Here is a 12511-nt window from a genome sequence, read left to right on the forward strand (position 1 = left end):
TTCAATATAAGAGTATGGTACATGCAGTTAAAATATATTTCGTTTTATTCGTCGTCATTTTGCAGTAATATCTTGACTCTTGGTGGTTCAATTAAGCTGAATTTTAGATAGAAAATTTCTGTAAGCTTGTCGTTATCGTGTGAATCACTATAATAGAAATTGAGAGAAAGTTAATAAAATTGCAAATATCTTAGTGAAATATTATTAAATTTTTAGTTCTTTTATAGTAAAAAAATTAATATTTCAAAATTAAATATTTTCACGAGTTTGTCAGTGGTTCATACGATGACGACAAGTTACTATATGATATACTATATGATATGCTATATGATACTATATGATATTATATGATACACGATACTATATGTTGTATAAATACATGTCAAAATAACACTTTCGCATATTCATTTAGCTTATCATAAAAAATTGTGAAAGAACGAGCATTTTCAGGCAATCTGACCTTCCAGTCCCTTTAAATCATTGCTTCTCCTGCAGATTTGAGAACAAGAAATTCGCTACAGCCGTGAGCGACGTGGTACGCTGTATCGAGGAGAGAATACAGCAATGGAGCGAATATGAAAATTCGTTGGAACGTTTGCTCGCTTGGCTCACCGACGCCGAGACATCGTTGAAAAACTATTCCCTGAAGAACACGCTCGAGGAAAAGCAGGAGCAGCTTGAGAAATATCAAGTGAGTTCAAAACAATTGTTACGTTGCCGCTGTAGATTTTTCTACAGAGTTTCTCTAGCTTTACGTGTAAATTTCTGTTACGTGCCCCACATTTAACGAAAGTGACTAGCACAGAGAGCGTTTGAGTTCACCCCTTATCACAGAGTTTCCCTCTTCGATACGAGATAGTGGCATAGTTTAGAGTGTGCACATTTGAGGAGTTTTCGTTTAGGCGTAGCTCTGTTTACTGACATTTGTCACGCAGCACGTGAATATAGATATTACAGTGTTAATGCTGTCTTATAGTTATCCGTCGTCCCGCGCGATAGATCATGCGAGTGCTTTTGAGTACTCGACGAATAAAGAGAAGGAAACGTCCCGTCATCACGCAAACTTTTGTCCTCGCTTCTAGTGCGTAATCATTCCTTCACGCGCAATGAATGTACATGATAACATTTCCCAGGACCTGCAAAAGGTTGCGGAAACGCGGAACACGGATGTGACGGAACTGGTTGCGCTCGGTGACCACCTCGAACAAGTAAGAAAGTGATATGTGCGAACTGCGAATATTATCTTATTATTATTATAAAAAAGGCGCGATTGTAAAAAAGAGAAAGAGGCGGATAATTGCAACAGCTTTATGAGGAATCTCTTCGACACGATTGCCCTTTCTCCCGTCTAATATCTTACAGCTTTTGTAGCTTTTGTCAGAGCAGGTGGAAGATGCCAACGCTTCGTCTTGCGATTTTATTGACACTGTAAAGCGATATGCGTGATCTGCGATAGGAAATATGGCGATTTGTCTATCCACTTGTCGAATAAAATTTTAAATTTTGCAAAGAGAAATATATCGTTTGCTCGCCGTATAAAAATATCGCCGAACGCGCCGAAATAAAAAAGATATTGCGCTAAAATAAAAATATATCTTATAACACTAAATAATAGTTATATATTCGGCCAAATGTGACTCTTTGTCAGACATTTGGCGGATTACCGATCTACTTTCAGCGAATATTACGCTTCCAGCTTCGAAACTCGCAGTAAAGGAGTTCTGTTTGTTGCTGCACGAATGGAAGTAGAGCTTCTTTTACGCTGAGATCGAGTAGGACGAACGAGCCTGATATCTGGATCTCGAGCATTAAACTCTCTATTCTTTTCTTTTTCTTCTATTACAATTAACACATACTTCTCCATTTGGCGTTTAAGTCAGTGTTCGGAATTAGTTGTATTTTTTAGATGATTTTCGGAGTGTTACATCTACTTTCATCCTTTTGATTTTCCCGCTTACCCGTCAAGCATGCGATTGACGGTCAGCCTGCGTTCAGTCTCAAAACCGTCAACTTCGTAAGACCCTCGGAATTTTCCCTAATTTGGGAAAAGTTCTTATTATGCTTGTTATTTTTATGTAATATTATGTATTTCTTTATCTATCAACATATTTATATTTTATAATTACAACGATAAAGCACTAGTCAATAAAAATTTTTCAAAAATTAGAGAAAGTCCCGCGGGTCTTATGAAGTTTTGGCAGTGTTGAGATTATCCGTTGCAACAGTTAGTTACTCGATGAGTAAGCGGTGAATCAAAGACAAGAAAGTAGATGTAGATCTCGAAAATCGTCTCGAGAATGCAAGCAATTCTGAGCACTGACTCAAGTGATGATAGTCTAACCATTACTTAGACAGGCTTCTGCTCACTCACGCAGGAAGGGAATTTTCTACTTCCTTCTTCCGCGCATAAAATGCGCGGGAAACGGCTGTTTAACGAATCGCGCTTGCATATAGTCGAGGCACGCTGAAATAAAAGCAATTATTTGCAGTCGCTGATCGTGAATCTACGGCAAAACGAGGCTGAGTTCGACAAGATGAGCGACGATTCGTCGGAGCTGATGCAGATCAGCGGCGAGACCAGATTCTCCGCCAGCGTTCAGCAAGTCACATCGCGCTTCCAATCGATTCAGGCAACTGCCAAGGTAAGGACGCAATGTCATACATTCTTACAAAATACAAAGGAGAATAGACTCTAAATTTCTCTGGGATTCTGATAAAGAAGTAATTTATCTATAATTTATCTGCAGGAGCTCGTGAAGAAATGCGAGCAAGCAGTCGTGGATCACGCGAGCTACTTGGAACGTTACAAGCAATGCTCCGAATGGCTAGCGAGTGCGAGAGCGCGTTATCATGCCACTAAAGAGAATGCAAGTGGCACTCGTCAAGAATTGATCACGAACGTTGACACGTTGAAGGAACTTCTGGCACGTCAGTCTTCGTCCACGCTGCTCATAAACAGCACCGTCGAGGCTGGTGAACGACTGTATCCCACGACCGGCATGGAAGGTCGAGAAATCATTCGTCAGCAACTGCTAGACCTGCAACAAACCTTTGAAGGTCTGTATGACGGCGTCGCATCGACTGAACGCGAATTACAGGCGAAGATCTCGCGATGGTCCGGTTTCGACGAGTGTAGCGAGACATTCGAGACTTGGCTGAAAGCTACGGAGTCTCAGTTGAAACCTGAGATCGAGCTAAAGACCACTCTGGATGAGAAGCGCGCCCAACTACAGATCTACCGCACTATTTTACATGATGCTCAAGCGCACCAACAGGATCTGCTGAATCTCCGAGATAAGGCGGACAATCTGCCCGATCGTACCGAGAAGATCGACCAGAAGCTGAAAAGTCTTGCGAGCAGATACAACGCGGTTTTGAAGCGCGCGACTAAGTTCGTAGAGAGGTACGAAGGTATCGTGAGCGACCATCAACAGTATAGCAAGGCCGTCTTGGACACGCACGAATGGCTGGATGCTACGCACAACGCAGTGAACCTCTGGGGTGACGTGGAGTTGGAAAGAGTGTCTCTGCACACGAACCTGGACCGTCTAAAGAATCTGTTGCACAGTCTGCCTGAAGACGAACCGCGCGTACAGCAGATCAGATCCCTCGGCGAGAAGGTAATACCCGGCACTTTGGAGTCAGGACAGGTGAACATACGCTCGCAGATCGACTCCTCGCAACAAGAATGGGAAGGTCTGATTTCCGCTGTCAAGTCCACCATCGAGGCATTGGAGAACAAGCTTCAACAATGGAGCGAGTTCGAGACGTCGAAGGAAAGGTGCCTGGCGTGGATGAGAGACACCGACACAAAACTACATGCCGTCGATCTCAAGGCCACTTTAGCGGAGAAAAAGAATCAGCTGGAGAAACTGCGCGCTCTTCAGGGCGAAGTACGCGCAAAGGAGTTGGAAATCGACGCTGTCGCCGAGCGCGCCCAGCAGCTACACAAGAACGTCACTTCTCGCACTTCTTACATGTCTGAGTTGAGTATCAAGTACCAACAGATCTCCAGCAAAGTCAAAGACCTCAACAACCGTTGGCACCAGTACGTCACCACGCATCAGGAATTTGACAATCAATTGGCTGAGTGCACCACCTGGCTAGAGGACATCAGGAATAAGCTAGCGTACTGCTCCGATTTGAGCGCGTCCTCGCAGAAAGATCTAGAGCAGAAGATGGATATTGTGCAGGACCTGTTGCTGTACAAAGAGGACGGTTTCGCAAAAGTCCAAAGCATCATCGAATTGGCGCAGGCGGTTTTGGCGAATACAGCTCCGGCCGGTCATCAGCCGATTAACGACGCTTTAGCGAAACTTCAGGAACAGTGGAGCGCGTTAGCCTCGAAGATGCTGGAGACCAAGACGAACTTGGATGACTCGATAAACAAGTGGGCCGGCTTGTTGGAGCAGATACAGTCTATTAACAAGACAGTGGAGTACATGCAGACGTCTATCGACGAGATCTCGCAGTTCCAGACGACCATGTCAGAAAAGAGAAGCCAATTGGAGCGAATCAAGGCATTGGAAGAGAAAGTTCGTTGCGAGAACATCGAAGTGGACAGTCTCAAGTGCAAAGTCGGCGAGATGATTGCGAGCGGCCAACAAGGTTTAGCTGCCTCGCAGGCACAGGACATACTCAACAGATTCGATGAGCTCTTCGAGAAAATTAAATCCTTGTTGGCCGAACGGGAAGAACAGTACAAGGATCATCGTCTTTACAAGGAAGCTCACGACGATCTCATCGGTTGGCTCAGCCGTGCTCGCGAGAAGATACCGTCTATGAAGCAGAGATCGCTTAGCGACAAGTTGGCTATTGAGAATGCAGTAGTGCCTCTCGAGAGTTTGCTGAATAAAAAGGCACAGGGTGAATTGCTGGTGGAGCATTTGCAGCATACTGGAAAGGTTGTTTGCGCTAGCACCAGTCCCGCCGGACAAGAAGTCATCAGGAACGAGATACGGGCGCTCACGGAGAGTTTCGAGGGATTATTCAAAGGTAAGAAGGCATTTATCCTAAATATCATTGCGTTAAAAATTTGCAAGTAAAAATTCCTTATTATGTCTCTCTCTTTCTCTCTCTGACAAAACGTTCCTTAATTTGAGAACATAATTAACGTTAATTAACAAACTTGCAATTTTATTTCAGAAATCCAACAGCAGAAAGACCAACTGGAAGCCACCGTGAGTCAATGGCGTGACTACAAGGACGAATATGAGCGACTCAGCGACTGGTTACAACAATTCGACATTCTCATCAAAGCTCAGAAAAATGCCTTACTGCCAAATTTGAAGGAGAAGGAGAAGCAAGTGCAGGAAGTGAAGGAATTGTTGGACAGTCTTACGAAAGGCCAGGAGCAGATCGATAAATTCAACAAGACCGCTGCCAGTCTATTGTCATCTCATCTGGACACTTACGTTAACAACCAACTACGGCATTTGAACTCGCGCTATCAGGTGCAAGTGAATCTTGCGAAGGACGTGTTGAACAAGGTGGAAACTAACTTGGCCCAACACCAAGAATACGAGGACAATCTCGAGAGAGCCCGCGATTGGATCAAGAACGCTAAACAGATCATACGTCAAGGTACGGAGGCGGCCTCGAGCAGCAGTCGCGAGGAACTGCAAAGCAGACTCGACAAAATTCAAGAACTGCTGAGGAAACGTGAAGAAGGACAGAACTTGGTGCATTTAACTGTGAACTGCGGGGAGAAAGTAATGAGGAACACGCGATCAGACGGTCGCGAGGAGATCAATGCCCAACTGAAAGAGATCCAGAACGACTGGGAACGCCTAGTGAAGAAGATCTCGACTACGAAGGTGCACCTCGAGACGAGTCTGTTGCAGTGGGCAGATTATAGTTCATCGTATTCGCAACTGCAACAGTGGATCAACGATCGCGAGGCCAAGTTGCAGCAAGTATGCGAACAGAAAGTGTCCAAAGCTCGCAAAGGTCTAGTCGGATTAAGCTCCTTGGCGATTGGCGAGAGAAAAGCGAACTTGCGACAGACAAACAGCATCGTCCAAGACATCGTGGCCTTCGAGCCCATGATTCAATCGGTTACCACCAAGGCCGAAGACTTGCAGCAAGCGACGCCGGCTACGGAAATTTCAATCAAGTATGAAACTCTAAGCAAGCAAGCTCAAGAATTGTACGCGAAGCAGAAGGAGACAGTCGAGCAGCACCAAGCCTTCATCGACAGCGGCAACGAATTCATTCAGTGGATACGAGCAGCTAAGGAGAGACTCGGAAAATGCTCAGAACCTACGGGAGACAAGGAATCTTTGTCCAGTAAAATTACGCAACTAAAAGTTCTGCAGAGCGAACTGCCGGAAGGTCAAAAGAAGCTGGAGAAAGCTCTGGAGCAAGGTAACGCCGCTTGTCAAATCGCAGATGCTGAGGATAAAGAGATAATTGAGGAAGAAGTAGCGTTATTACAGGAAGAATATGACAATTATGTGTAAGTAATAGTTTAATTTCATCTTCTAATTTTTAATTTCTTTTTGTATCTTATGATCTATACTTTTACTGTATATAATTCTTGATTTAAACAGGGATTCGTTAAATAACACGAAGAGTTTGCTCGAAGTTGGTATAGTGAAGTGGACCGAGTACGAGGACCAGTTCTCCGACGCTACAGAATGGCTTACACAGACTGAACAGTTGGTTCAGACGTTTAACAAATTACAAGACAGTCTGGAAGAAAAGAAGAATGTTCTCGAGCAGTTCCAGGTTCATTTGCAGACATTGTTCGACTGGCAGAAGGAGCTGGACCGCTTGAACATGAAAGCTCAAATGCTGTTAGAAACGTGCGCCGACACAAGAATTTCCAACGCCATAACGCAGCTCACTACCAAATACAACGCACTCTTGTCCCTCGCTAAAGAGATAATGCGGCGATTGGAGTTACATTACCAGGTAATTGTATACTCATTTATGTAAATTATATTAATTTTATTTTTCTGCTAAAATTTCATCTTCTATTTATGACTTTCGATCTTATTTTTCAATTCTTAATTTCTTCTTAATTGCATTTTAAGCAAATTTTATTCGTTCATTTAAAATGTAAAATCGCAGTAAACATATGTTTTATTCTCTAAAATTGTTAATTAGGAACACCAACAACACAACACCTTGTACCAAGAGTGCCAGGATTGGATCGAGCGAACGCGAGACAAATTGAATGAATGCAAGGACATCCCTAGCACATTGACTGAGGTCAACAATAAATTACATACGTGTAAAGCCATTCGGCAGACGCTGGAGCAGGGTCAGAATAAGTTGCGGTACGCTCTCGAATTGAAAGAGAAGGTCATCATGAATACGGAGCAAAACGGCGCGGCGAAAATTCAAGAAGACACCGAGAACTTAAAGAGCGAGTTCGATAAGTTATTGGCTGATGTCGAAGATGTCAGACAGAAGCTATCAGCGAGAGCGAGCACATTGGAAGAACTCAATAAGATTCACCGACTTATCTCAGATTGGTTGGAAGAAGTCGAAGGCAAAGTTCAGCCGGGAGACACTTGCCGAAACGATCTCAGTGAGAAACGCGCCCTCTTGGAAAAGTATAAGATTCTGCAAAGAGATATTCATGGTCACGGTGAGACGGTGGATCGCTTAAAGACTCGTCTCAACGAAAACCCCAGTATATCAAAAAGTCCTTACGAATCGACTATTAACAAGTACGACGCCTTGAAGAAGCTTATTTTTGAAAAAATTCGCGTAAGTAGAAATTTCGTAAATTAACTTGTGATTTATCGTATATACGCGTATATCGTAATTTTAGAATTTTTATAATTCTCTTATATAAAAATTTTTGTAATTTTCTTATATTCCCCGCATTAATCCCATATTAATTTCTGTAAATTTTTTATAGAACTTGGAGGATCAAGTGAAAGACCACGAAAGATTCCAGCAAGCTTTGAACGAGGCGGCCGACTGGGTGCGTCGCACGAAAGTCGAACTTCAACAATACAGCGATACTCACGGCGAGAAAGAACGCATCATCGAGCGGGAGAACAAAGTCAACCAAATTATCTCGTCCTTACCAAAGGGCGACACTCTGATTTCGAAAGTGATCGAGCTGAGCGACGTCGTGATCGCCAAAACAGGCCCCGAGGGTCAAGACTCCATCAAACAGGACATGAAACAGATACAAGCTGATTGGAAGTCCTTGCAGGCTCAATGTCAGGACTCTCAACGTATTCTCGGCAATTGCATCTCGAGTTGGTCGCAGTTTACGAACGCTTTGGATGGCATGAAGCAATGGATAGACCACTTCCAGAAGAAAATTACTGACGAGCAGACCAAAGAAAACAAAACACCAGAGGACTTGGAACGCTGCAAGCGTTTAGTGGAAGAGGCGATTAAGCAGAAGCCAGTGTTGGAAGACCTGAACGATAAGTGCGAAGCGTTGCTGGAGATCAGCGCTTGCAGCTGGGCGCGGGACAAAACGGTACAGTTGCAGTCGGCGTACACGTCGCTTTTAACTGATGCGCAAGGACTTGTCTCGAAAGTTGAGAAGAATCTGTCGGATCACACCGAGTTCCTCAAGGCCAAGAAGGAATTGGAGGATTGGCTACGCACAGCTCACGGTTCGGTGGAGGATTGTATCGGCGTGGGAGACGCAGTTTGGGCAAAGGATAAGTTAGAAACCTTGAGGGTGAGTTCGGATTAATATAATTCCTCCTATTTTTTAAACTCTGAATTTATTATTTAAATGAATTAATTTAATTTAAATTAATCAATTCAGTTTTTAATTTAATTTAAACGAATTACAATATACAGCTGGTCGCGACGCGCGTGACTGAAGGCCAACATCTGCTGTCGACGCTGCAGAACGCCTTCGCGAAGGCAATCAACATGGCTCTGCCGGAACAACAGGATCAGCTGCGATCGGACATGGCTAATCTGCGTTCCAGCTGGGAACAGCTGAGCATAGACCTCAATACTGTTCAAGCCAAAGTGAAATCTGTTTTGAGTCGCTGGGAGGATCATGCAGAGGCATATGGTAAATTCGCCAAGTGGCTAGAAGAAAACGAGAGCGTGATGAAAAGCTCTCCAGACACGAAAGGCGAATTCGGCGAGATGAAAACGATGCTCGAGCGATACAAGCACATCCAGGAAGAGATGCGAGACAGGAAATCCGATCTGGACCATCTGATTGCGGAGGCGACGGAACTGTCAGCGTGGGCGAAAAACAATGCGACGTTGAACGAGACGAAGCAGCTGCTAGTTCGATGGCAGAAGTTAGGTGATCTTGTTGGTGAGAGGAAGAAGCACGTCGAGAACGAAATACAGGAGTACAATGCATATCATGCCGCACTGCAGGAGACGGAAAAGTGGTTGCTGCAGATTTCCTTCCAATTGATGGCTCACAACTCTCTTTACATTACTAACAAAGAGCAAACGCTCGAACAGATCAAACAGCATGAAGCGCTTCTGGCCGAGATCCAGAAATACCAGGAGGTATTGGACGAATTAAAAGCGAAAGGTCACGGTCAAATAGATCGATACGTCAGTGTGAATCCCGCTATTAGATCAACTATAGAAACGCAGTTGCAGAACGTACAGGATAGTTACAATTCACTGTTGAAAACTGCTTTGCAGATCAAGAACCGTTTGGCCGAATCCTTGGCCAAGTTTCAGGAATACGAGAATACTTTGGAGAGCATCATGATGAATCTGGATACGTACGAAACGGAAATGAGTCAGAGTTTAGATGCGCCTCTGGATAATTTGACCTCGGCCGAACAAAGCCTCGAGAACGCCCGCATTCTGCACAACAAGCTGCAAGGCGAAAAAGCTCGTCTGGCTCTGGCGGTGGAAGCTTGCGAAGCTGCGGCAGCATGTGTCTCCAGACCTGGAAGTCCTCTCGACGCACCACCCATTCAAGTTCCCGTGAGAGAGGTTGAAGTTAGAACGAGACTCGACGATCTCATCGATCAGGTATGTAATTAATTTGCTAGTATGTGGAAAATTGTTCTATCCAACATAAATTTATGTAATATTACTTAATATAATAATATTTAATTTTTTATAAGAATGTTTTATTTAACATATAATATTTACTACTATAAAATATATTAATATTTAATGTGTAAAAATAGAAAGAACTAGAAGTAAAGATAAACATTACATATATTATATACATTACATACATTTTTTTGGAATACTTGCTTACAAATTTTTCACATTAATTGTTCTTATACATATTTTACTTGTCGTCAGATGCAAACGCACTTGGCGAACGTGATGAAGTCGGTGGGCGAACTGGAGGAACAATTACGACAAAAGAATGCTCTTCGTGCTTGGATTAATCAGCAACGGGCACTCTGCGCCGAATGGAAGTCACGACCGGCAAAATTGCGATCAGAAGCCGCCCAGGCCGAATTGCAAGCGATGAACGAGCTGCTGACCAACGTGGGCGAACGTCGCACTCGCGCACTCACGGAGTTATCGATACACGAGGAAGATCACGATATCGAGGAGGGATTGAACAAGTTGGAAGCCGAGCTTACCGACGCGATCTCCGGCAAACAAGCGGCGCAGGATCTCATTCAGAAGTATAGATCGCAAGTACAAGATATGCAGAGTTGGTTTGACAGCTTATCGAAGAAGGTCGACGTGATCGAGAAAGGTAGCGGATTGACTATCGGCCAAAAGATTTCGAATCTCAAGGATATCACAGCTGAGTACGAATCTCAGGGTCCGGAGAAACTAGCCGAAATCAAGAAACTGGGCGACCAAGTGATGGACTCGGTCAGTAACTTGGATTCCCAGCAGATCGAGGAGCAGATCAAGTCGGTAGAGAGACGGTACGCGGACATCGGTAAGAAACTGCAGAGGAAAGCGCAAGTTTTGGATATGACGGCGCAGGGCATCGAAGCGACCAGGCGAGAGATCGAGGAGAATCGCGAATGGATCGAACAGAAGAAGCAACAGGTGAAAATGCCGGAGCTGCTTGGTTATGAAAGCAAACAGGCGGAGGAGAGACTCCTTACTCTTAAGGTAATTTCTCGCGATATATTTTGTTCGGCAAATGTTTGAAAACGGTAATTGAAAGTATTTTGCTTCGATTGATAATTTGTTTTACCAGGCTATGCTGAAGGAAGCTGACGCCAAGCAATTGATCATAGACACATTAGAAAAGAGAGTCGGCAATATGCAGAATGAGCTGGAAACCAGCGAACAACAACAGCTGGAAGCTGACACAAAGGCTTTGCGCAGTGAACAGGTCGAGTTGTGCAGTCTTCTAAGAGAAGAGATCTCCACCGCGAGTGCGGCGGCTGACGCGCGTCGCAAGTTGGAGGCTGATATCGAGCGAGCTCGAAACTGGATCAAGACTAAAGGTAACGATTTAAAGAAGCTCAGCGGATACTTGCCGCTGAAAGCCTCGAAAGTCGAGCAAGACATCGCACAACACAGTGGATTGGAGGCGGAGATCGACTCCTTCAACGAGAGTAACCTTAAGGATATACTTAAGCAAGGAAACAATTTGCTGAAAGAATGTAACGCGGAAGGTCGCGCCAAACTGCAAGCTATCCTGGATGACTTAAGTAGAGACTACGAAGAGTTGAAGAATGAGGCCAAGGAGAAACAAGCCTCGTTGGCGGATCTTCTTCAGGGACGCAAAGCCTTCGAGAGCGAGTTAGACAAATGTCAGCGATGGATCAAAGAAGCTGAAGTGGCCACCTCTTCCGAATTGAGACCTTCTAGTCTCGACATCCTTCGTGAACAACTGGCAAAAGTATGTTTATAATTGATCACTTCTCCTTTGTATCTTTAACGTTTGAAGAAAATATAAAGCGTTTCTCTCTTTGTATTTGTTTACAGTATGATCGGCTGAAGAAGGAGGCGCAGGAGTACGGCGATGATATAGAAAAAATAAACCAACAAGGTAAATCGATCTTGCCGACCGTGAGCGACGCGGACAAGCAAGAACTGAGCGAGCAATTGAGGAACATGAAGGAAGCTCACGGACGCGTGGCCGGTGTGATAAACGAAAGAGCGCTCGCGCTCCAGAAGAACATAGACGAAGCTGAAGAAGCTGCCGCTCGAGTAGCAGAGGCGATTCAGTTTATGTCGGATATTCAGAAGGAGCTTCAGGATCTGAACAAGCCAATCGGTGCTCGCGTGGAAGATGTGGAAGGAATGCTGGCGGCTTACGAAAGGATCCTCGACGATCTCAAAACCAACAAAGCAAAACTATCCGATCTTCAATCCGCCAATGTGGGTGATCTTCACGGTGTGTTAGCTCAACAGGACGATCTGATAAGAGCTCTCGAAGCGCAGATAGCGAAACTTCGCCAATTGCTGCTACTGCGACAACAGTTTATCGCACTGATCGCGGAGATCACCACATTCATCGCTAAATATACCGAAATTGTCAGAGATATCGAGAAGTCCGGGCAAACAACCGAAGACAAGATCAAAAGGTATTGACATTTTTTTTAAGATAAATGATTATGCGATATATATCTTCCTGAAATTTATTAAAAAAAAAAAAAAAATA

The 12511-nt window shown here is 44.2% G+C and overlaps 1 protein-coding gene across 12 annotated transcripts in view; it reads left to right on the top strand.

The window, feature by feature from the left end:
- The window catches only part of LOC116840827 (nesprin-1), a 118537-nt gene that overhangs the window by 46068 nt on the left and 59958 nt on the right, over window positions 1-12511 (top strand). For 9 of the 12 annotated variants that reach the window (XM_032808070.1, XM_032808074.1, XM_032808075.1 and 6 more), the window contains 12 exons: window positions 496-691; window positions 1134-1208; window positions 2490-2642; window positions 2748-4995; window positions 5146-6457; window positions 6552-6915; window positions 7111-7719; window positions 7874-8659; window positions 8785-9945; window positions 10228-11007; window positions 11096-11746; window positions 11833-12434. In XM_032808070.1, coding sequence (XP_032663961.1) covers window positions 496-691; window positions 1134-1208; window positions 2490-2642; window positions 2748-4995; window positions 5146-6457; window positions 6552-6915; window positions 7111-7719; window positions 7874-8659; window positions 8785-9945; window positions 10228-11007; window positions 11096-11746; window positions 11833-12434 — 8937 coding nt within the window. The remainder of the gene's footprint in view (window positions 1-495; window positions 692-1133; window positions 1209-2489; window positions 2643-2747; window positions 4996-5145; window positions 6458-6551; window positions 6916-7110; window positions 7720-7873; window positions 8660-8784; window positions 9946-10227; window positions 11008-11095; window positions 11747-11832; window positions 12435-12511) is intronic. The other 3 variants (XM_032808072.1, XM_032808068.1, XM_032808071.1) reach the window with 1 other exon arrangement.

This window comes from Odontomachus brunneus, unplaced genomic scaffold, assembly GCF_010583005.1.
Source record: "Odontomachus brunneus isolate Ranch 3 - 2012 unplaced genomic scaffold, Obru_v1 Obru_scaffold_012, whole genome shotgun sequence".
NCBI lineage: Eukaryota > Metazoa > Arthropoda > Insecta > Hymenoptera > Formicidae > Odontomachus > Odontomachus brunneus.